Source organism: Rhinolophus hipposideros (assembly GCF_964194185.1).
Source record: "Rhinolophus hipposideros genome assembly, chromosome: 5".
Taxonomy (NCBI): Eukaryota; Metazoa; Chordata; class Mammalia; order Chiroptera; family Rhinolophidae; genus Rhinolophus; species Rhinolophus hipposideros.
The window spans coordinates 39,002,348-39,027,280 of record NC_138051.1 but is presented as its reverse complement, the minus strand read 5'-3'; the positions used below and the strand labels follow the sequence as shown (position 1 = coordinate 39,027,280).

General features: G+C 48.2%; 1 protein-coding gene across 1 annotated transcript; it reads left to right on the top strand.

The window, feature by feature from the left end:
- Positions 1-222: 222 nt before the first annotated feature.
- Positions 223-24,579, top strand: PLA2G4D (phospholipase A2 group IVD; the record flags this gene model as incomplete). Its single annotated transcript, XM_081049679.1, has 20 exons — positions 223-267; positions 4,051-4,123; positions 4,326-4,462; positions 5,026-5,157; positions 5,831-5,871; positions 6,260-6,302; positions 7,819-7,903; positions 8,255-8,391; positions 9,241-9,351; positions 9,482-9,519; positions 9,702-9,837; positions 10,163-10,299; positions 11,469-11,691; positions 20,610-20,727; positions 21,141-21,278; positions 21,549-21,656; positions 21,778-21,969; positions 22,252-22,418; positions 23,027-23,213; positions 24,353-24,579. The coding sequence occupies 20 exons, from the start codon at positions 223-225 to the stop codon at positions 24,577-24,579; spliced, it is 2,475 nt and encodes an 824-aa protein (XP_080905805.1).
- Between the last annotated feature and the right edge of the window lie 354 nt (positions 24,580-24,933).

Sequence of the window (24,933 nt, the reverse complement as noted above, 5' to 3'; positions counted from 1 at the left end):
GGAGATGCTGGTTGATTCAGTCTCTTAGGGGAGAAGAGAAGGTTCTGGGCTGAGGGTGTGACCTTAGCGGGGTGGAGCCCCAACCTGTTTATAGGATTATGGCTCCTCTGAGGCTGGCAGATTCACAGTCAGTCCCATCCCATTGGAATAGTTGCTGCCAGCCAGCCAGGGAGCTGTCATCTTGGCAAGAGCTGGGCTTGGAGCAGAGCTGCAAGGGTTGGCATGGAGAGACTGCCACTTAGGGGACCACCTGGCCATCCTCCTCAGGTAATAGTGTCACGGAGCTCATGGACATCAGTCAGGGCAGGGCCTAGGGCTTGGGTGCATTCCAAGAAGCTTGACACAGCTGAAGCCAAGGGGATTCTTGTCTCTGGGGAAGGCCTGGGTCCCAGACCTACAGTCTCTGCCTAGGCAGAGGCTGAGGGTGAAAGGCAGAGGGTGAGGGAGTCTGTGCTGGGGACGAGGAGTGGAGGAGATGATCAGCATCCTTAGAAGCGAGGGCCCAGGAAACCAGAGCCCCCCTCCTCCACCGTGAGTGACCAGCCCACAGCCCCCTTACAGCTCCTTCCTCTCCTTCCATCAAAAGAACACAGTGGCTGCGTGTCACAGAAAGAGATCCCATGAGGCCACAGCCCACCACTGCAGCCCGTGGACTCCTGGAACTGGCTGGAGCCCAGGAACCACCCTGTCTCAGCAGCTCTGCCAGCCCCAATCCCCATCCACTGGCAAGTTTTTACTGGGCTCGAGAGCGATGAGGCTGCGGCCAGGCCGATGAAGCCTACAAGCTGCTCGCCCCAGCCTTGCCACATGCTTCCCCTCCGCCGGATTCTCATTCTCGGCCAGGGGCCAGGGCTAGAGAGAGCAGCTCCTTTTGTCCAGTCCAGGGGCAAAACTAAAGCCCAAGGTTTGATGACCCTGAGAACCTGAGTCTGCTCTCACACCTGGGAAGCACTTTGCCTCTTGCTGATGTTTCTGGAACTGGCTGAGACCCCAAGACTGGGCCCAGCCTTCAAGTCAGCTCCTGGGGCAAGCGAGCCTCAGCAGCGGCCTCACCCAGGCTGTTTTGTGCTGGAATAGAAGACTGGAGCCTGCCCTGGCAGTAGGAGCTTGGCTGGCAGGGCAAGCTGGGCACTTGCCCTGGGACGTGCTTGCTGTGTGTAGCCTCATTCAGGAGGTACGGGGCCTGAGGTTGTACTGTCGCTTCTACTCCTCCTCTCTCCAACCTCTCTACTGCCCCACCATGGTGACTTGGTGCCAGCAGGGGAAAAAAGTGGCCTGCTCATTTTTCTCCTCCTGCTGAAGACCCCATGGCTACAGGTACTGTGGACCCTGGTCTGGGGACTCCAGCCGTCTAGGCTCCTTTGGGTCACATCCACCATGATCTTCTCCTCAGGGAGGAGGATGGAGTAGGTCCCAGGGTCCCTGCACAGGGGGAGAGACAGTAGCTGGAACTCTTAGGAGGGAGGTACTCCCACCATCCTACAGGAAGCTGGGCTGGGGGGTACGGGGTGGGGGGGGGGCTCCCTGCTGGAGAACTCCTCCAGGAGTGTCCAGGGTTAGTCGTCGATTAAGGCAATATTTCAGGAGGGATGATCTTTTAGGGGCAGGTTATGGGGGGGGGAGGGGAATGAAGTCCCAATGCCCTCAGGAGAAAAGAATCCCATAGTTAATAAGTTAGTTCAATAATCGCATTTGGCTAAAACAAATCTATGAAATTCTAGTGTTTAGATATCCACAGGGCAGTGGGGAAAAGTTGCATGCTTTTACAAAGAAGCAAAGTCCTGGGAAGGTAGCGTAGCACAGAGGTTGTGAGCTCTGGCTTTGAAGACCTAGGTTTGAATCCTACTGTCACCGACACACACGGAGACCAAGGGCAAAGTGACCGTTCTGAGCCCCAATTCTCTCATCTGTAAAATGGGAGGAAGTGAGAGTACTATCTTATGAGGTTGTTGGGAGGATAAATCAAGTTTGTATACGTACTATGCTTAGTACACAGCACCTAAAAACATACGCAGCACTTAATAAATAGTAATAAGAGCAATGATCTAGAAACTGCTTACTTTTTTGCTAATCATTCTACAAGCATTAACACATTTCGCCTCAGAACATTGTGTGAGGTCGATGCTATTATTAATCCCACCACATATGAGGAAACAGAGGCACCAGAAGTTCAGTGACTTATCCTGAGTCACACAGCAAGTAAGCAGAGGGCCAGGGTTTAGATCCAGACGACCTGGCCGGGGGCCTACCTTTGCCCACTCTGCTCTACTGCCCCCAGTAATCAACGATCAGTTGTAATTACTGTGAGTGCCCACCGCTGGGCGCTGTGTTCACGGCAGTCTTAGAAGTGATGAGAAATGGGGCTTCGCCTTAGGAAAAGTATCCTGCCAAGGGTGAGGGGGCTTTCTGAGGTTGAGAGGCTCTCAGTGACGGGAGAGAGAAATGGGCAGCAACACTCAAATTGGGCAATATGACTGGCTACGTAATGAGCAGCTGGGGGCACTTCTTAGTAGCCCCAAGAGGCTTTAGAGCAACCCAGAGGCTGTGGCTCTGAAGAGGGGGGGAGCCTGCAAGACCTCTGCCCTTCCTGCCTCTTGGAGTGGGCGTTGGAGCACAACCCCCAGCAGGGCCCCAGGGTCCTAGCCAGCACCTTCTCTGTGGCAGGTGGTGATGGAATCTGGGTGCAGGGCGGAAACAGAGCCAGGTGTCTAAGAAGTCTTTGTATCCCTGCCAATGACAAGCTCTGGTTTAAGGCCTATAGAGTTGAAATGTTGCCGGTGTCACTGGAGTTAATCCCCAAGAAGGGAGTAAGGAGTGGATCTTGCAGGGAGGATAAAATATGCTCTGCCAGAAAGCTGACGGGAATGACAAGGACACTCAGCATGGAGCCGCAGGAGAGGGCCAACGGGAGGACCTAGGGGAGGAGGGGGGGCACGAGTCCGAGGGGCCTGGCTGTGGCCCATTGTCTCTGTGGGGAGTGGAGAGCCATGTCCCATGCACCCTGAGCCAGCGCCTAGTAGGCGGCACCTGTGCAGAGCAGAGACAGGCTCCCGGTGGGAAAAGAGAGTTCCAGATCACAAGCACCAGAGTGGGACAGGATGTGGGAGGGTGCAGGCAGGAAGCAGCTTTGGCTTCCTCCCCGCACTGTCTCCCAGCCACGCCATGATGAATGTCCACCTTGCAAGCATGGTGCTGCCTCTCTGTCAGATCCCAGGGGCTTATTACAAGAAACTTGTGCAGAATGCCCAGGAAAAGCTACACAACTGGGCCTCAGAAAGAACAGAAACCCAAGGGGCGCCCTGGATCCCAGCAGTGCCAAGGATCTCAGCAGTCGGGATTTGGGACTAGACCCCCAGTACTCCGTCCCCAGCCACGCCCTACCTGTCCTCTGCGTTTCTTCCTGCCACCCTCCTCTGCTCATCTTCTCTGCCCCGCCCAGCTTCTGCCCACTCAGTTTTTTCTTCCTCTTTAGTGGGCCTGTCCGTGGACTGAGCTAGTCTCACCAGCATCTTACTATACAATGACCTTTCACCTACTGCTCACAGTCTGATGCTCTTGGAGTTCCTTAATTTGCACCCAAGAGAGGGTGAGTACCTGTGGCTATCACAGACCACTGGGCTCCCCAGGGCTCAGGCTCCTTGGAGTCATGCATCCACTTCCCATCCAGAGGACTAGGGGTACGCTGGGCAGCAGGGTCACATGCTTCGCCAAGGGGTTGCCCTCCCTGGGAGTTCTGGGGGTAGCCAACCCCAAAATGATATGTCCAGTGTGGTAGGCATTCCTTGGTCTTCAGTTCCCCCTTTTCTCCACTATGCTATGCCATCTGTCCCTGAAGGGGTGGGAGTCCCACAAATCCTACCCCCTGAGGGGTCTGCCATTCCTTGACTGCTGTAGCCCACAACTATGGCCCCAAGGACAATGGTAGGCAAAGGCTGTCTGGCTCCAGCACATCTGGCAGCATTACCAAGCATCTCAGGAGAGGCCTTGGCACAGATTGGTGGGGCTCGTGAGCAAGCAGGAAGGACTTGGCCGTCTGCTATTTTACTGCAGGGGATGGCGTCTGCCTGCTGGCGTCTCACCGTGAGGGTCCTGGAGGCTCGAGGCCTGGGCTGGGCTGACATGTGTGAGTAACGGTCTCTGGGCTGCAGGGCTATAGGGATGGCTGGTTTTTCAACAGGTGAGGGCTGCAGCTATATAAGTGCCTTGGGGCTGGGCTTGGCTGGGCTGCCCACTGTGGCCGCCAGGGTCTTGCAAGGAAATTGGCAAGGCCCCTGAAGAGGGGGATGAGGAATTCTCTCTCACAATGGTTCTCTTGATATTGGCAGTGAGTAAGGCAGACCCCTATGTGGTCCTACAGCTGCCAACTGTACCTGGAACGAAGTTTAAGACCAAAACGGTCACCAACTCCAGTCATCCTGTATGGAATGAGACCTTCAGTTTCCTAATCCAGAGTCAGGTCAAGGTAAAGTTCAGGTCAGGCTGTACCCTGAGGACAGGCTGTACCCTGCCTAGGGAGGGTTCTTGAGGGTCTTTGTCAGAGAAACTGGGAAGTGGGTGTCTTTGTGCCCAGCCTGGATGTGCTGTGTGTTGAGAGAATGTGTAAACCCATCAGCCGCCTGTGTCCCAATCTCCAGCTAGCGGCTCGTCCTCTCTAAGCCCATCTATGGAATGGAGCTAGTAAGAATCCCCTCCTGATTTGGGTTGTTGTGAGGTTAAATGAAATAACGCACTCCTAGGTACATATGTTACCTTAGGGACTTAGCAAAGTAGGGGTGTGGTGGGCCAGGGGAAGAATTCTTTAAAAGAATTTTATTTTTTATACAAATGAAAATTAACAGGGGAAAACTAGCAACTTTGCTGGGTTTTCTTCTACTGCTTTTAAGTTTTACCATTATGTTTATTTTGAAGTACAAAGCATGGAGGCATAATAATCTTTCTGGCTCTCACCTTCAAGTAAGGTTTCAACAGGTGAGGGCTGCAGCTATGAATGCGTGATGTGCTAAGTTGCTTTTCTTGAGTCTCTAGAATGTTCTGGAGCTGAGTGTCTATGATGAGGACTCAGTCACAGAGGATGATGCCTGCTTCAAGTTTCTCTATGACATCTCAGAAGTCCTCCCTGGCAAGCTGCTCCAGAAGACCTTCTCTCAGAGTCCCCAGGTGTGTGGGGAGTCCCTATGGGCTCCAGGCTGAGAAAGTTGCAGTTTCTCTCCTCTGCTGGGTTGAACTCATTCACAGAAAGATTCAAATCCCTCCCAGAGATATTTACATTTTAATAGGAGAGGAGAAGGCTTAACTTGACTGTTACAGACTGAACCCTCAATGGAGGAATTTTACTGTCTATGGAAGGTTTTGGGTGGTGGAGAACTTCCTAATGTCCTTTAAAACACATCTCAGTGTGACTAACCCTTTTGGCATTTGTGGCTCCATGATTCCAAGTCACTGCCTCTGATCTCCTATGTGCCCAAGGCCTGCTTTATAAAGGTCTCTGTGCTCTTTCTCCAGCAGGTGAAGGCTGGGCACGGGGGAGGGCAGAGTTCCGGAATCCCCCTCAAGAGGAAGATGGAATGGGCCCTGAGTACCCTCAAGCCTCTTTTGGCATGTGCCTTGCCAGAGACCTGTTCTTTGCAGACTTACTAGCTGTGGTAACTTAGGCAGGGAGCCCATCTTTCCCTAAGCCTCAATTTCCTCATCTGTAAAATGGGAAGAATTGTAGGTAATACCGTGCCTCCCTTAGAGATTTGAGATGATGAAATAATGAATGTAAAAGAACAGTGTCAACTCTACAGATGCATACAAATGTTGACGACTTGCTCATCTTCTTTGACTCCAGGGACAGGAGGAACTGGATGTGGAGTTCCTGATGGAAAAGACGTGAGTAATATCACACAGCTCAGGAAGTGTCTCAGGACCTAGGCTTTATTTAGGGAAATGTTATCGACCCAGATCTTCCTGTTGGTCTGTCCAGCCGAGATTCCCTGCCCCTCATCTCCCAACTCCTGCCAGTCTGGGTGGTGGGATCTGATCCTCTTAGAGAAACGAAGAGAGGAAGTTCAATCCTTTCTCTGCCTTCTTCTCTCCCTCCTCACCTTTCATCCTCAGAAGAATCTCCCTGCACCCCAAAGAGTATCCAGGACTTAGAACCCTCAGTGTCACCCAGGGATGCCCCACATGGGTGGAGCCTTGGCTGTGAAGGGGGCTGGTCTGCAAAGGGAGCTTTTGCCTTTGCAAGGCCAGACTCTGGATGGTTTGATTTTTCCAGGTCAGACCGCCCAGAAAACCTCATCACCAACAACGTCCTTGTGGTAATCATTACCTTCCCCAGGCTTGTGACGGGGAGCTGAGGGAGGGACCCCAGAAAGGACACTGGGTCGGGATGGGGCAGGTTAGCTGCCCAAAGTGTGGGCAGAAAGGCCACCCCTGGCTTCTTGGCTAGGTGGTCACCTAGGGCCATGGTCAGGGGTTGGGGGCTTGGTGGGCCCTGGGGCTAACGTGAACATGGAGAGAGGAGAGGCTGAGGCTTTGTTGAGAGGAGATTCTGGCCCAAGGCTGGATGGTTGAGGGAATGTTTGGGGAATTTGAGGAGCTTCCTGATGTGTTTAGTCACCTGTAGTGAACTAATAGTTCTTAGCCCTGGAGGAGGAAGCTCTGGTGAGGAAGCCATGCAGGCCAGACCCACTCAGGTTGTTAATACTGAGGTAACTGAGGTTCACAGTGAGTTTCCAGGGTGGTGTGCTTCCAATCCGGGAATATCACACAAGGTGGGTAGTATCAGGGGGTCAGTCAGCTCTTCCTTGGGATAATGGAAAGTCCTGGCCAGCTCTCTTAAAACACAGCAAGCTTACAAAGCTGCAGTGTGAAGGAATGGACACAAGGTGGTGACACGTGCGTTAGAAACTTTCTTCAAGTGCAGTCCAAACCGGCAAGCTGACCTGGGAGCAGGGCTGGGCCCAGCACGGGGTGAGTAAGGCACCTAGAGCCCCACATTGAAAGAGGCACCACTTGGGGTCCTGTAAATGCCTGTTTGATGGGCAAGTATTAGTTTTTCAAATACAGGCATACCTTGTTTTATTGCGCTCCACAGATGTTGTGCTTTTTACAAATTGAAAGCAGACCCTCCACCAGCAAAAAGATTACAAGTCACTTTATTGCAATACTTGCTTTATGGTGACAGTCTGGAAATGAACCAGCAATACCTTCAAGGTATGCCTGTGCATGTTAAAACAGTCATACCGGTGGCAACTGCCTCTTATCTGAAGTGACGAAGACCAGCGGTTCCACAGGAGAGGGTCAGTAGCGACAGTGGAGTGGGCTGCAGGCACCAGCTGGCATGCATTACAGAGAGAAGGCACCAGGCTCACCTGGCAAGTCAGTTAAGTGAAGGACAGTCAGGAGAACCTGTAGTTGCTAAAATGTTAAGGGTTTCTCTGCTCCGTTCCATCGTCCTGTAGACCAGTGCTTTGCATAGTACTCTTTGCGAGCAGTAGAATGCATCCTCCAAGGTGAGACCGTAGAGAAACTTAGAGAAGAAAGAACTGTGCCTGAGAGATCGGGAACCTTCAGAGATTCCAGAAGTTTGGCAAATCTAGGAGAGCTTGGGGGTAGGTGAAGAGGGGGCTCCCCTGGCTGTTCCAGGACATCTGGCTTAGCAGGTGTGGTGGATCAGAAGTGGGGTGAGGGGTTTCTGCATCAAGTCCCACACTGGACCCCACACCTTGTTCTGTGTGTGGTGGATTAGGGACAGTGGGGCTTACAGGGTGAGGTTGAGGGGACGTCAGCTTCCCCAGCAGAGCCCCCTGCTCATGATGTGGTCTGTCCCAGGCTCGAGAGCTGTCACGCCTGGATGTCCTTCTGGAGAGCATAGGGAGCACAGCCGTGAGCGCACGTGAGACCTGCTCAGAACCAGGTTTGGCCTATGCTTGGAAGGTGGGGCTTAGGTGGGGGTGGCTGGGAAATCCACATAGAGCAGGAGGTGAGCAGCAGGGCAGAGCTTGCCTCTTCCTTTTTGCCCACACAGCACAAGGGCAACAGGTCTGGGCAGGAAGGTCCCCCTGACCTGGTGGAGGGCATGTCACAGGAAGTGGGAATTCCATGGGGGTTGGGGGAGCTGGCAGGCTGGGGAGGGCCTTTTCCAGAATGCTGTTTGCCATGATCCAGACGCCCAGGCCGCAACCATGTCTGGGTAGCACTGCCGGTTCCCCAGGTTTTTGCTGGGGCTCTTGTTCCCCTCATACTAGCCTGCCCACTCTCTCCCTAGGTCAGGACGCGTTGGAGCTGGAGCTGGTGCTGAAGGGGTCATATGAGGACACACAGACATCTGCCCTGGGCACAGCATCTGCCTTCCGCTTTCACTACATGGCAGCTCAAGAGGCAGAGCTGAGTGGGCGCCTGAGGGTGGGTCTTTGGGTCTCATCTCTGGAGCTCTCCTGCCAACCCCAGCCTTGGGTCAGCTCCGGCTGCTGCAGGCCCCTCCCTGGCCTTCCCCCTGCCAAGACCAGGGCCCTGCAGGCCCCTAGTTAGGCACCATGCCCTTGGCAGGTAGGGTGGATCACCAGGGCTGGAATGGGCACGGGGGAGCTGCTATACCATGTCTGTCCTTGAGCCCTTTAATGGCTCCTCCAATGATGCTCTCAGACTAAAATCTAACGTCTGTGCCCACAGGCCCCGCCCAGCCTGGCCCCCCCACCCCCCGCCCACCTCTGCCTCCTCATTTTCATTCATGCTCCCCTCAAGATGCTTCAGCCATACTTGTCTCTGCTTGCTTTTCCAGCATGCCAGATGCTTTCCCTGTCCTCCTCTGGCTCCTTCCAAGGCTGCCTTCTTCTCTTCCTCTTCTCCCCTCCCCCCATGCCCCTCCTTTTCTTCCTCCTCCTCTTTTAGATCTGAGCTCAATGACCACTCTCCAGAGGGGCCCTCCTTGACCTCCCTTCTTAAATGGGCCCCACACACCCCACCTCTGGTTACTCTCTTATCATTCTGCTTATTTCTTGACAACCCTGATGTCGTGTCATTGCCTGTTGCTTTATGAATTCACACACATGATTCACCGAGAACAGTAAATATTAGCTATTATTACACTAAGTAAATATTAGCTATTATTTTTGTCATTATTCGTAATTATAGTTCTTATAATTTTAATAATTATAAATATTGAAATCTTTTTTGTATTGTCAGGGAGGGACTGTGTCTGTCTAGATACTCGGTGAGGATTTGTTGAATGAATGAATGAATGTTTCCCCTCAGAGCTCCAAAAGGAATGGCTGGAACTCAGATAGCTCAGCTGAGCATCTCTCTGTGCCGCTGAGGCCCTTGGCCCTGGGGAAGGAGCTAACCATGGACATTCCTGCTACAAATGTAAGTGGCCTCAACTGAATGGGAAGTGCCAGTGAAAATAAAGATAGGGGAGCCTCAGGCCCCCAGGGGATACCCACAGTCCCCTCAGGGTCTAGGACATTCTGACTGAGGTCTCTTCCTTGGATTTCAGGCCCCAGGAGTGAGGCTACAGCTCAAGGCTGAAGGCTGGTAAGGGACAGTCATATCTGTGGGGGACAATGAGGGGTGGTCATGGGGCAGGAGAGTGCTGTGGAAAGGGTGGTCCTTGGGATTGGGAGCAAGGGAGGTTATTCGGCAGCTGTCATGGGCTTGTCCAACCAGTGTCTGAGCTCGGCAAATGCCCCCTGACCCTGGATCCTCTACTGCCCTAGCCATAACGAGCCAGCTGTGCGCTTGGGCTTTGGCCTGTGTGCAGAGGAGAAAGCCTTCCTGAGCAGGAGGAAGCAGGTGGTGGCCAAGGCCCTCAAGCAGGCCCTGCAGCTGGACAGAGACCTACAGGAGGATGAGGTTTGGGGGATACAGAGGGAGGGGTGTGCAGATACCTTGAACGGGCCTTACAGGAGTACCTGATTCCTATGCCCTCTCCGGATACTCTAGTCAGCAGAGCCTGGGGAGTGAGCATGTTGCCGGAGATACGGGGCTTGGAGCTGTGGGGTTCTCGCTCCCTTTGGAACTCGGTCCAGGTCTGAGAACTATCACTACCTGGGGAAGGATTGGGTGCTAGCTCTAACTCTGACCCCATCAGACCCTGGCCACGAGGTCCCTTCTCTAGAGGCAGAAGGCAGCTCTATCCCTGTCCCTTTTAAGCCAGCCTGTGTCTTTTGTGGTCCAGGTCCCCATCGTGGGCATCATGGCTACAGGCGGAGGTGCCCGGGCCATGACCTCTCTCTACGGTCAACTGTTGGCCCTGAAAAAGCTGGGACTCCTAGACTGTGTGACCTACTTCAGTGGCATCTCGGGAGCTACATGGTGAGGGCCCTGGGGACTGGACGAGCAGAGACAATCAGGCCCCCGAGGGGAGTAGAGTAAATACCAGAGGGCCTCTCTCTATGGGGAAGCCAAGCGGGTGTGAGCAGTATGGTCTGATAGGTGCCAAGCGGCTTTCTCAAAAGGGAGGAAGCAGACCTTACAGAGGTCCTGCCGTGAGTGAGGCATTGCTGGCTTCCACTCCATGCTACTGAAGAGGTGTAAGGCAGCCGATTCAGCAGGAGCTGGGTTTGAGTCTCCACAACACCACCCCTGGCTGGGTGACCTTGACCAACTTATTTCTTCTGATTCTCAGTTGACTCATTACCAAAATGGGAATAATAATAGTACATACTCCTTAGATTAGAGTGGGACAGCCCAAGTAAAACACTTAACATGTCTGATATGTGCCAGGAACTCCAAATTGGTAGCTCTTTTTTTTCTTTAATTGTTATTACCTCATTTAATCCTCACAATACTCTTTAGGGTAGTTTTTCTTATTGTCCCTATTGTATAGATGAGAAAATTGAAGTCAAGAGGTGCTATTTTACCTAAAGACAACTTTGCCTCCCCATATGCCACGGAGCCTATAATGGGGTGGGACTTTTCACTGTTAGAGATTCATTCCTTCGAGTCTTGCTGAAATGTGACTTTAAAGGAGTGAACTCCTCAGAGGAGTTTAGGTGACAGTTACTAAGAAGCAGTCTCAAAGGGCTTCAGGACAGACCTATGAAGATCGGTCTAGAGCTGTGCTGTACTAGTAACTTGTGGTTATCGACCCCTTGAAATGTGGCTAGTCCAAATTGAGATGTGTTATAAATATAAAATGCACAGTCAATTTTGAAGACAGTTTGAAAAAAATGTATAAATTTACGTTAATTTTTTATATTGATTACATATTGAAATGATTTTGATAAATTAAATATATTATGAAAATTGATTTTTACTGATATTTTAACTTTTTAAAGTATTGTTACCAGGAAATTTTAAATTACGTGGCTCACATCATATTTATATTGGACAGTACTGATCTAGAAGGAGAGAAACCCGGAGGCATTTTCCAGATAGGCGGGGCTTTGCAAGCAGGAGCAACACGTTGGGGGAAATCGAGGGTGGGTAGGGGGAGTTGCAGCGACTACTGACCCTACGGTATTGTCCCTTTGTTCTCTCAGGGCAATGGCCCAACTATATGGGGACCCTGAGTGGTCCCAGAGGGACCTTGAGGGACCCATCCGATACGCCCGGGAGCACCTCGCCAAAAGCAAGCTGGAGACCTTCTCCCCAGGGCGCCTGGCAAGCTACCATAGAGAGTTGGAGCTGCGGGCGGAGCAGGGCCACTCCACCACCTTCGTGGACCTGTGGGCTTTGGTGCTGGAGTCCATGCTACACAGCCAGGTATGTTGCCTGCACAGGCCGGGTGGAGGGTGAGTGCAAAGGCGGGGCTGGGGTAGCCTCACAGCTGGCTGACACACGTGCGCATTTCCTACAGGGTAAGAGCCTAGGACCGGTGGTTAAAGGATGTGGGAACCACTGTATATCAGTGTCTGCCCAACTTTGGGATGCCGCCTTTTTGAGTCAGGCTATTCTTCAATTAATTGCTGTGAATCTGAAATTTCTGGATCTCCCAAGAGCTAGGGACAAATCAATGCCATTTTAGTTAAGCAAACAAAGCTTTTGCATTTTTGCATTGTGTTTAAGAGTCAGTGAGATTGCTCGAACAGCTTTTATTTCATTTATGCTGCAATACGAAATGCATTCTTCTTTATCTTTATGGTAGTGTTAAAAGCATAGACTCTGGGGCCAGATTCCCTGGGTTCTAATCCCTGTGCCTCTTACTAGTTATGTATCCTTAGGCAAGTTACTTAACCTCTCTGTGCCTTAGTTTTCTCATCTGTACAATGGGGATGAGAATGGTACTTACCTCATCTGGTTGTTGTGGTTCCTCAGTGGTGTCTTTCCATGGAGTAAGCGTTAAGCGTGAGCTATTACATTTCTTTACTATTATCTTAACACCATTAAGACAAAACTTAGCATATTAGTTTTTTATACATTGCTTCTTTAAGGAAAGCTTAGTAAGTTAACTGCTGAATTTTATATTAACTGATACAATTATTAAAATCAGTGACTTTTTTTCACGCGATTGTTTTACCACTGTAACTATCTGAACAAAGTTTCTTTTAACGCATTTGAAACAACTAAAACGTGAAATGTATTTTTAACATACATAACAAAAAGTAAACTATCAAATATATTAGCAGAGGAAAGTTTCTTATCTTTCTTATCTTTGGTCCCCCAGGACTTTGGGTCCCCCAGGAGTTTGACCAACAACAAATATCATGTAAACTAACCAAAAATGAATTTTTAAAAAAATTTTTATTCTTGCTGGCAAGCATAAAAAGCTACTTAGAAATTACCAACCATTCTTATTTTTTATTACTAGTTTAAAAATATTTATCATAAAAATCTTAATACTTATTATTAAGTATTTATTATGATAATCTTCAGATCTAAGAAAATGCATAAAGCATAATTTAATGAATATTCATGATCTCACCGACCAGCCTAAGAAATGAAATGTTACAGAAAGAGTTGATACCCCCAGTGGACCCCTCTCCAGTCCCTTTTTCCTCCCACACCCAGAGGCAACTACTATCCTGAATTTAGGTTTATGATCACATACATATCTGCAATCTGTGTACTTTATTATATAACACATAACATTTAATTATATAACATATTTTATATAACCTTATTATATACTTTATTATGTATACCTTTACTATGTATACTTTTATTAAAAAATATATATCCTTAAGAAAAATGTATTATTTACATGAATGGTTTTGTACAATTCTCCTTGTGCACATGTGGTAGTTAGAAATTCTCTGCACCTTGAAAATATACAGCCGGTGGTGGAATTGTTAGGCCGTTGGTTACATGTACCTTCAACTTTCCTATCTATTGCCAAATTGTTCTCCAAAAGTCTTGCATTAATTCACACTCCCACACCACCAGTGTATCATAATTTCTTTTCTCTACATACTCTTCAGACTTAAATTTTTGTTCATTTTATAGGTGTGAAATGAAATTATTGTAGTTTTTCATTTCCTTGATTTTAAATTTGACTGATCAGATTTTCAAGTATATTTGTCATTGGGACTTTCTCTTCCATAGATTACCTACTCAAGTGCTTTTTCTATTTAATTCATTTTTTATATTATTTTGTAGGAATTCTTTATATATTCTGGATATTAATTCTTAATAGTTGTAATAGTTTGATGCATAATTTTAATATAATCCAGTGTATCATTCTTTTCCTTTATGGTTTGTGCTTTTAGGGTCTTCTCAAAATTTTTTAACCTCTCCTAAAGTTATAAAATATCTTCCTATATATTCTTATAAAAGTTGTAAAGATAGTTTTTTGCAATTAAGCCTTCAATCTGCCCAGAGTTTACCTTCAGGTATTATGTGAATGGGAATCCAGTTTTATTTTTCCCATGTGGATAGTAAACTTTTCCAATATCACTTATTGATTTTTTTCCCTCCTCTGATCTACATTGCTACTTCTGTCATGTGTCAGCTGTTCTATATTCGTGGGCCTCTTCCTGAGCCCTCTGTTCCATTCTGATGGTGCTGATTCTCTGTTCCTGGGCCAAAATCTCACTGGCTTAGTTCCTCTACATTTGCAATAAATCTTGGTATCTGACAGGGCAAATTTACCCCTACCTGACACCTTGGTTCTTCTCAAAATGATTTTGGCTGCTTTTGGCCCTTCTTTTTCATCCGTCCCCATGACCCCCTCCCATCTGGTAACCCTCAAAATGTTCTCTGTATCTGTGAGTTTGTTTCTTTTTTGTTTGTTCATTTATAGAATCAGCTAGTTAAGTTTCATGATAAATGTTGGGATTTTCTTTGAAAGGGCTTTCTAATGACAGCATAATTATTTGAAATATTTTTATTTTATTAATGTATCTTATGTTTTCTTAAGATCTATTGTTAAGTTCATGTTCAGTTTTAAGGGTGTTGTATTCTATTAACTGAATTTGCTGCCTGGCAGTAGGAATTATTAGAGTTACTATAGAACGGGAGAAGCTTGTTTTTAACAGTTCACTTTATAGGGTACTAGAAAATGCAGTTTGATCCCAGGCTATAAAAAAGATTTTAATTTAATTACCATTTGGTCTTCCAGTAATGACTTAATGCATGGTTTTATGTACAAGGTTTATAGTCATTTTTTAAAATGTTTATTTTTTAATTACAGTTGATGTACAATATTATATTAGTTTCAGGTGTACCACATAGTGGTTAGCCATTTATATAAGTTATGAAGTGATCACTTCAATAAATCTAGTATCCATCAGGCACCATACATAGTTATTAAAATGTTATTGACTACATTCTTAGGCTATACTTTATATCCCCATGACCACTTTGTTAACTACCAATTTGTACTTCTTAATCCCTTCTTCTTTTTCACCCGTCCCCCTAACCCCTCCCATCTGGTAACCCTCAAAGTATTCTCTGTATCTGTGAGTTTGTTTCTTTTTTGTTTGTTCATTTATTTTGTTCTTTAGATTGCACATATAAGTGAAATCATATAGTATTTATTTGTCTTTCTCAGTCTGACTGTACTCAGGATAGTACATTCTAGGTCCATCCATGTTGTTGCAGATGACAAGATTTCATTCTTTTTTATGACTGAGTGACATTTTATTGCATATGTGAATCGCCTCTTCTTTTTTTTTTTTTTAAAGATTTTTTTTTAAAGATTTTATTGGGGAAGGGAAACAGAACTTTATTGGGGAACAGTGTGTATTTCCAGGACTTTATTGGGGGAACAGCGTGTTTTTCCTAGGACCCAGCAGCTCCAAATCAAGTTGTTGTCCTTTCAATCTTAGTTGTGGAGGGTGCAGCTCAGCTCCAAGTTCAGTTGCCATTGTTCAATCTTAGTTGCAGGGGGCGTAGCCCACCATCCCTTGCAGGAGTCGAACTGGCAACCTTGTGGTTCAGAGCACGCGCTCCAATCAACTAAGCCATCCGGATGCTTAGGAGCTCAGTGGCAGCTTAGTGGCAGCTCATTGCATTCATTCTAATTGCAGAAGGCACAGCTCACTGGCTCATGTGAGAATCGAACTGGCAACCCTGTTGCCCAGAACTCATGCTCTAATGAACTGAGCCACCCATCTGCTCCCACCTCTTCTTTTTCTTATTGTTAAAAAAATAAATAAATTTTGTTTAATTTTTATTGGGAATTATTGGGAAACAGTGTGTTTTTTCTAGGACCTATGAGCTCTAAGTCATTGTCCTTCAATCCAGTTGTGCAGGGTGCAGCTCAGCAACAAGTCCAGTAGCCGTTATCAATTTAGTTGTGAGGAGCACAGCTCACCATCCCATGTGGGAATTGAACTAGCAACCTTGTTGTTAAGAGCTTGGCCGTACCACTGGCAGCTCAGTGGCAGCTTGTTATCTTCAATCTAGTTGTGGAGGGCGCAGCTCACTGGTCCACGTGGGAATCGAACCGGCAACCCTGTTAAGAGCTCCCACTCTAACCAACTGAGCCATCCAGCCGCCCCTGTACCACTTCTTCTTTATCCATTCATCCATTTATGGACACCCAGGTTGCCCCCATTGCTTGTCTATTGTAAATAATGCTGCAATGAGCATGTGGATGCACATTTCCCTTGAAAGTAGTGTTTTGGGTTTTTTCTGATAAATACCCAGAAGTGGGATTACTGGGTCCTTCTGTGTCTCTTGTTATAGCCTTTGTTTTAAAGTCTGTTTTGTCTGGTATAAGTATTGCTACCCCAGATTTTTGTTGTTGTCATTTTCATTTTCATGAAATATCTTTTTCCCATCCCTTGACTTTTAGTCTGTATGTGTCTTTCGATCTGAAGTGAGTCTCTAGCAAGCAGCATATGAAAAGGTCTTGTTTTCTTATCCATTCAGCCACCCTATGTCTTTTGATTGGAGCATTCAATCCATTTACAATTAAAGTAATTGTTAATAGATATATAGTTGTTGCCATTTTATTATTCATTCATTCTTTTCATTCTCCTTCTCCTTCTCCTTCGTCTTCTCCTTCTCCTTCTTCTTGTCTTCTTAAAGAAGTCTCTTAAACATTTCTTGTAATACTTGTTTGGTGGCGATATGAACTCCTTCAGTTTTTTCTTGTCTGGAAGCTCTTTATCTGTGCTTCGATTCTATATGATAGCTTTGCTGGGCAGAGTAATCTTGGTTGAAGGTTCTTACTTTGCATCACATTGAATATTTTGTGCCAATCCCTTCTACCGTGTTTCCCGAAAATAAGACGTAGCCATACAATCAGCTCTAATGCATCTTTTGGAGCAAAAATTAATATAAGACCCAAACTTATTTTACTATAACATAACACCAGGTCTTATATTAATTTTTGCTCCAAAAGACACATTACAGCTGATTATCTGGCTAGGTCTTATTTTGGGGGAAACATGGTCTCCTGCAAAGTTTCTGTTGAGAAATCAGCTGACAGTCTTATGGGAGCTCCCTTGTAGGTAACTAACTGCTATTCTCTTACTGCTTTCAAGATTCTCTCTTTGTCTCTTTGGCATTTTAATTATGATGTGTCTTGGTGTGAGTCTCTTTGGGTTCCTCTTGTTTGAGATTCTGCACTTCCTGGGCTTGTATGTCTATTTTCTATGCCAGGTTAGGGAAGTTTTCCATCATTATTTCTTCAAACAGATTTTCAATTCCTCACTCTTTCTCTTCTCCTTCTGGTACCCCTATAATGCAAAAGTTGTTATGCTTGATGTTTCCCAGAGGCCCCTTAAACTATCCTCATATTTTGGATTCTTTTCTCTTTCTGCTGTTCTGTTTGGGTATTTTCTGCTACCTTATGTTCTAAATTACTGATTTGATCCTCTGCTTCATCTAATCTACTGTTGATTCCCTCTAATGTATTCTTCATTTCAATTATTGTATTCTTTATTTCTGACTGGTTCTTTTTACTGTTTTATATCTCCATTTTTATGTTTCCTATCTCTTCATTGAAGTTCTCCCTGAGATCATTGAGCATCCCTTCCACCAGTGTTTTGAACTCTGCATCTGGTAGATTGCTTGTCTTCATTTGATTTAGTTCTTTTTCCGGAGCTTCATCCCATCCTTTTATTTGGGACAAGTTTATTTGTCTCACCATTTTGGCTGCCTCTCTGTCTCTGTTTCTATGTATTAGGTAGGGATGCTATATTTTTTGGTCTTAGTAGAGTGGCCTTATATAGTAGGTGTCCAGTGGAACCCAGTGGTGCAGTGTCCCTGGTCACCTGAGTTGTGTACTGCAAGTATGTCCCCTGTGTGTGTTGTGTGTGCCCTCCTATTGTAGTTAAATCTTCGTTGCTGTTTGCACATCAATGGGAGGGATTGACCCTCAGGAAGATTGATTGTGAGAACTGGCCATGACTACAGTGGAGGAGCTGGGGTGCAGGGGTTGACCCTACAGAGCAAGATTTGCTTTAGAAGGACTCTGGTGCCTGTCCAGTCTGTCCTTTGGGTGTGTCATCCATGGAGGCAGCCAAATGGAAGTGGGCCCACTGTAAGCGAAGGGGACTTCTCTTCCTGGCACTGGAACCCTGGGCTGGGGAGCCGGATGTGGAGCTGGGACCCTTCACTCCTCAGGGGGGACCTCTGCAGCCAAGATATCCCTCCCAATGTTAACTGCCACACACAGGTATGGAACCAGCTCATTTTGCATCTCCACCCCTCCTGCCAAACTTGATGTGGCTTGTGTTTCCTTAATTGTAGGACTTCTGTTCAGCTAGACTTCAGGTGATTCTCAGTGATAGTTGGTCGTTTATTTGTAATTTTAATGTGGTCATGAGAGGAGGTAAGCACAATGTTTATGTACTCTGCCATCTTGACCAGAAATCAATTTATAGTAATTTTTTAAAAGACAAACTTAGTTATTTTCTGTTTATATGAATAAAAATTTTGTGGTATTAATGGATAACAACTTATTCTTAAAAATGAGCACCCATGTGGTTTTAAAATTTTTGTTCCAATAGGAAAACTTTTCAAATATTTTTTTCTTTTTTCATAGTAATCATGCTTTTTCTCTTACAGCTCACACTCACTGTATGCTTTTTAAAATAATTTTTTATTCAGACAAATTCAGTATTGATTTTAAATTTGTCATCAGATAAAAATAAGTATCTCTGTACTATGCTAATCTACGGTACCAAAAGTCATTTTAAAATTCCAGAAAATATAATTCCATTCATAACAAATCACAATTTTATTACTATTATTATTTTTTTAAATATTGTACCTTAATCTTTACTCAGAGAAACTTTTTAGTTCATATACTTCTATAATATTGCTTTGGTTTTTGTAAAAACCTATTTGTAAAATTCAGCAGTTATAATCAGTGCTTCTCAAGCTGTCTCTGTGAAACTTTTCATCTTTTACTGGCAGGCGCTGAACTGCTTAGAAACTGCTCACCATTCCTCAAGGAGAAACTTGTATTTTTTCTCTTATCTGTTCCTGAATTAAGAGGTCTTACATGTTTTTCTTCAACTCTGGACAAAAGGTTTTGCACACCCTTTAGTCCCACCCTATACAGTGCCCAGACCATGTAAACATAAATGTGTTGCGGACACTGCACCTAGCTCCCTGAGTCATCCGAGTGCTGTTCTGCAGGGTTGGAGATCCTCATTTGGAAACTGGAGGAATTGAGATGCAGAGACCTGCCACAAAGAAAGGAATCCTGTTTTGATCGATGGAGGGGTGTGTTGATCCTTTTCCAAACCTTTCCCCAGGGCAGAAATTGTGCATTTGTAGTAAAAAGACACATTTCCCTTCATCATACGTATCAAAAGAGCAGACAAACAGGATTCCTAACTAATAAGACTTTGAGAAGGGAAATTGCAGGTGTTAGTAAAACCCCCTCCCTTCTCAACATATATACACATTCACCCCTACAGAACTGACTTGCAGACATGACAAATCATCTGTGCCTGCAGCTCAAGCTGTATTTGGGAATTTTCCTGTGGATTCCCTATAACTCAAGTCATATTGGGTATCACTGAAGAACTGGGGGAGAAGATGACAGTGGTTGACACATGAGTGCTCTCATCCAGTGACAGAGGGCTGATGGGGAAGAGGAAGCTGAGGCTTTGCCATGGTGGGAGGGGGACTCCTTGCTGGAGAGGCTGGGCTACAGTCCCGGGACACACACCTTTCTGATCCTGAGAATCCCCTGGGAAGATTTTAAAAAGGGCAGAATCTTAGGTGGCTTCTGCTGACTCTCAGAAGAGACCCAGTAATCTGCATATTTAACACGCTTCCTCAGTAAATCTGAAGATAAAGCCTGATATGGCAGGTGGGAACGCCCGAGGTCTAGCTGCTGAGGGGGGTGCCTTCCAGCTCAGAGAGCCTCAGAGAGGGACTGTGTTCATGGCACACACACTGCTCTCTGAGGACAGCACAGCGCCTGTGGCAGCAGGATCCCCCCGAAGGCGGGGATCCAGGCAACCACCACATTAACCTTGTTGGTGCTTGAGATGAACCCTGTTTGAAGCTCTGGTCTGGGATAAAACGAGACATTTCTGTGCTCCTAGAACTTGGTGAGGTTCTGTGGAGACTCCCCCAGAAGGCAAGCCACAGTCCTTGCCGTCAAAGAGGAGCTGGAGTGTTACTGAAGAGAAAATTAGAAACAGAAGGCAAGAATAAATAAAAGAGTACAACTTTATACGGTGCAAAGCAGGAAAGAAGGGGGTGCTGAGGCAGGGTAGAGGGGGCAAGGATGTCAGGAAAGCGTTTGGGAGGGGCTGAAACTCGAACTGCATTAAGGTGAACCTAGAAGGGGCAGCCCACCCCTGGCAGAGTGTACAACGTCTACTGAGATGGGGAATTCCTGTTCTTTCTAGAAAGCTGTGTGTGTGCACATGCACAGGGGTGTGTGTGTGTGTGTGTGTGTGCACCTTTGTGACTGTGTCAGAGTCCACATCCAATCCACCCTTCAACCCATAAAGATGGGTCCACTGGCACCACAGGAGGCAGGAGTGGGGTGTCATTGTTAACACTGTAGTCTTCGTGAATAGCACTCTCTGCAGATTTGCAGTGCACAACCTGCATAGGGGTACGTGGTGACTACATATGGGGCTGGTTAGAGCATCGGGGCAGAAGTGGGAACTGAGTGGGTACACCCACCATGCCACTCAAATCCTGATAGGGAGCTGCCTCCTCACCCCTAGTCTGTGCCCCTTCCCCACCCCTGGCCTGGTAGATTTGCGGCCTCCAGGATGCTCTCAACCTCACTTAGGCCCTCGTGTTCCCCACCCCAGGTGATGGATCAGAAGCTGTCAGGACAGAGAGCTGCACTGGAGCAGGGCCAGAACCCTCTGCCTCTCTACTTGAGCCTCAATGTCAAAGAGAACAATCTGGAGACTCTCGACTTCAAGGGTACAGTCCTCAGTCCTGCCCATTCTGCCCTCCAACACACACACACACACACACACACACACACACACACACACACTCACACACACACCACACCTCTGCACCCTACGGGTCCCCAGAGAATTCAAATGGGAAACTCCAGAACAGATGGCCCGCCTTCTGGAAGGGTGGCCGTTCTGCTGGGCTCATGTGCCAGATAGAGGAGGCTCGCTGTCTTGGAGGTGAGTAGGGTGAAGAGGGATAGACAGGAAGGATGTGGTCAAGGGGCTGGGTGAGTGGTCAGCCCAGGAGTCAGCCAGCCAGTCAGGCAGTAAGGAGGCTGAGGTCTGCTGGGAGGCAATATCTTCGGCCTGTCAGAACTGGGGCTCCCCCTGCCCACCCTTCTCTCATTCCCACCTCTCCCTCCTTCCCCTTAGAGTGGGTCGAGTTCTCCCCATATGAGGTCGGGTTCCTGAAGTATGGAGCCTTTGTCCCTTCTGAGCTCTTCGGCTCCAAGTTCTTCATGGGACAGCTGATGAGGAGGATCCCTGAGTCCCGGATCTGCTTCCTGGAAGGTGAGGGTGGTCACTCTCACCTTCACTCCTGGGTCACTCCCGGGCCAGGCCTCTCTGACTGGACAGACTCCTGTACTGGGTCTAGCAGAGCCTCTTCTCCTCCCCACCCCATGAGGGCTGGAGTTGGGCTGTGAAGAGCCATTACAGGGGCAGCCTGCTCCCCCTCTCACTTCCCATCGGCACCCAGGGATGGTGGCCACTGGCTTCCGGGCAATGGAGGACAGGGCGCTGAGGCCTGAGGCTGACCTCTTGTGGGGCTTCGGCCTTCAGGTATCTGGAGCAACGTTTTCTCCCTGAACTTGCTGGATGCCTGGTATGACCTCACCAGCTCTGACGACACCTGGAAACAGCACATCAAGGACAAGATCAGGAACCTAGGTAGGAAGAGGAGGCAGCAAGGGGAGCCTGGCATGAGGCCGCTTCCCCTTCAGATGCCAGGGGGCACCGTCAGAGGGAGGCAAGCCCCTCACTGGACCAATGTCTGTTTCTCTGGGTCCAGAGGAGCCCGCAGCCTCCTCGAGGACTTCCTCATGGTCGGAGGCCTTGTGGCTGCAGCCTGGGACGGCACTGGCCCAGGCATTTAAGGGCTTCCTGACAGGCAGGTTGCTCTACCAGCACAGCTCCAACTTCCTCCAGGGCCTCCAGCTGCACCAGGACTACCGTGACCAGAAAGATTTTTCTACCTGGGCAGGTAATGGCCACAGTCCTATGTCCCCAGGTAAGAAGGTTGGGCTCCCGGGTAGAGATGGACCATGTCTAGGACTGGCAGACGCCTCGGAGGTTACAGCATCCAATTCTGGGGTGTGGACTGGAGAAGGGCTTGGGAAGGGCTCGGATGTCATGTGTGTTCAGGGAGTGATGCCAGAGGTAAGAAGGGCATGTAGAGGCAAATGCAGTATGAAGGGTGGGGGGGGGTGAGTAGATAATTTATGGAGGAGTGGCTGCCCCTCACTATCGCTGCCTCCCCCATCAGACAGCCAACTAGACTCCACCCCTGGCCAGCTGACCCCACAGGAACCCCAGCTTTGCCTGGTGGATGCCGGCTACTTCCTCAACACCAGCTGTCCCTCCATGTTCCGGCCAGACCGCAAGCTGGACCTCATACTCTCCTTCGACTACTCCTTATCCTCACCTTTTGAGGTACCTCCGATTGCCCCCATGAGAATCCCAGATCCTCTGTGCAACCAGGCCAACCTCCAGGGGTGAGCAGCGGGGCCCCTGGGCCACTGGCCCAGACTTCCTATGTCCCCAAGGGAAAGGAGGGATGACAGGCTCTGACCCACAGGCTCCTGCCGCGGCCCTTGGTTGGGAAGGGTTGTGGAGGTGCTGGGGCCTCTGGCTCCCAGGACAGGTGGACAGGCAGGAAGCTTGCCATGCCCACCCCAAGAGGAACAGCTGGTCAGAGCTGGGAGGAGGCCCTGGCCTGTCCACATCCTTCCCCCCAGGGCCTCCCTGGGGAGTCTGGGGACAGGGAGGAAGGCCATGGTACTAGGCCACAGGTTCTTGACTAATTCATCAATAGCCATCCCAAATGGGGTGGAGTGCCAGGTTTTTATCTCACCTACAGATTTTAACCAAATGGTATTACAGGCCATCAGCGTCCTTGCCTCTCTCCAAGCTTAACTGGGCCATGAACAGGAACCAGGTTGTCTTGACTGCTCAGTTTGGGTTGGAGCCGTTCTAGCATTTTCTAGACCTGAGGTGACCAGGAAGTAGCTGGTTCTCTCTGGGCCCCTCTCCCCTACCAGGTGCTGCAGCAATCTGAGCTGTACTGCCGGAGCCGGGGGCTGCCATTCCCCCATGTGGAGCTCAGCCCGCAGGACCAGTGCCAGCCCAGGGAGTGCCACCTCTTCTCGGACCCCACCTGCCCCGATGCCCCTGTACTGCTGCACTTCCCGCTGGTCAACACCTCCTTTAAGGACTACTCAGCGCCTGGTGAGGCAGTCCCTTCCTAACAGCCTGGCTCCTGGCCCCTCAGAGGCACTGCCTTGGGCTCTCCCAGGGCCCCTGTGGCCAGGAGAGGGGACGGAGAGTCTTAGGGCTAGTCTCCCCAGTGTTGGACCCAGCATGCTTCAGTGTCTGTTGCGGATGCCCACATCCCCATCGGGGCACTTTGCAAAGTCACTGGGCGGCTGTCCTGTTTGTCATGCCCCAGTCTCCTTTGCGTTGCCCACCCCCCCATAGTTATACCTGGGCTTCTCCGCTCTCTGCTTTGTGGGGTGAAATGAGAGAATCCCTGCATCCAGAGGCCTCCTGCATTGTCACCATCTGCAGCCATCTCCACTGCTGCTCAGGCCCAAGTTGTTGGAGGAATTCATAAAGGCTCCCCAGGCAGGACAGCCAGGGAAGAGAAGCCCCAGTCCCCACTCTCTCAGAGTCCCCAAAACTTACCTTGGGTTTCAGCTGACCTCTATCATCCTATCCCACCCCAGGCTGGGGAACTTTCTCACAGAGCTGGACCTCTATCTGCAATCCCTGAAATCAAAACCCTTATCACACTTCTTTCAGTCCTCACCTCCCACCAACTGGTCAGTCTTTTCTCTTCTTTTGGTGAGAAAAACCACATTTCTGCCTTAGTGCATTATTCCTGGCTTTCTAGTTCCTGCCACAATTCCAAACTTTCCAGTTTTACTCTTAGCATGCTCATCCCACATCTTGGAATTCTCTTTCTCTCAGCAAAGACTGGTTCTTAACAAAGCAAAAGTGTTTTGGTTTTCAGCCTCTTGTTTCCATCATGAGTTTTAAGTATCCATTCACTAACCTAATTGACTTTGTTGTTCTGGCCATTTCCACCTTACCCTGAAGGGTGATATACACGCTATGAAGTTGCCTGAATAGTGGGAAAAGTATAATGCTACAAAGAAATGTGGGGAGTAGCAAACTCTTCATATCTCAAAATTGTATCCTACTCTCCACAATTTATATTTCTGGGCAAAGCACACAGAGGGCTGAGAAAGAAGGAAGGACCTCTCTCAGTGGGGTGCAGCTCACCCCTGTGCCAGCTTTGGGGCTTAATTCTACCCAGCTGTGCAGGCCTCTGGGACCCGATCCTAACTCCTTCCCACCCCCGGCAGGTATCCAGCGCAGCCCTGCAGAGCTCCTGGCTGGCCAAGTGGATCTCACTGCAGCTACCTCACCCTATTCCCTGTTCAATATAACCTACAAGGAGGAAGACTTTGACCGTCTGCTGCAACTCAGTAATTACAATGTCCAGAACAGCCAGGACACCATCCTGCAGGCCTTGAGGATGGCTCTGAAGCACTGGGCCCCGGGGGCCAGGGTTACAGGGGCACAGACTTGAGTCTGGCTCACCCTGAGTGCCAGACTGCTTTCCAAAGCAGCTGCACTATATTTACACTCCTGTCAGCATTGTATGAAGGTTCCAATTTCTCTACGTCTTAGCCACACTTGTTATTGTCTGTCTTCTTTATTATAACCATCCTGGTAGGTAGGAGGTGGTGTCTCCAATGTATTTCCCTAATGACTAATGATGCTAAGAATCTTCTCACACACTTACTGGTCTTTTGTATACCTTCTTTTGAGAAATGTCTATCAGATCTTTTACCCATTTTATTGGATTATTTGTCTTTTTATCTTTGAGTTGTAAAAGTGCTTTATATATTCTACATACAAATCCCTGATCCAATGTATGATT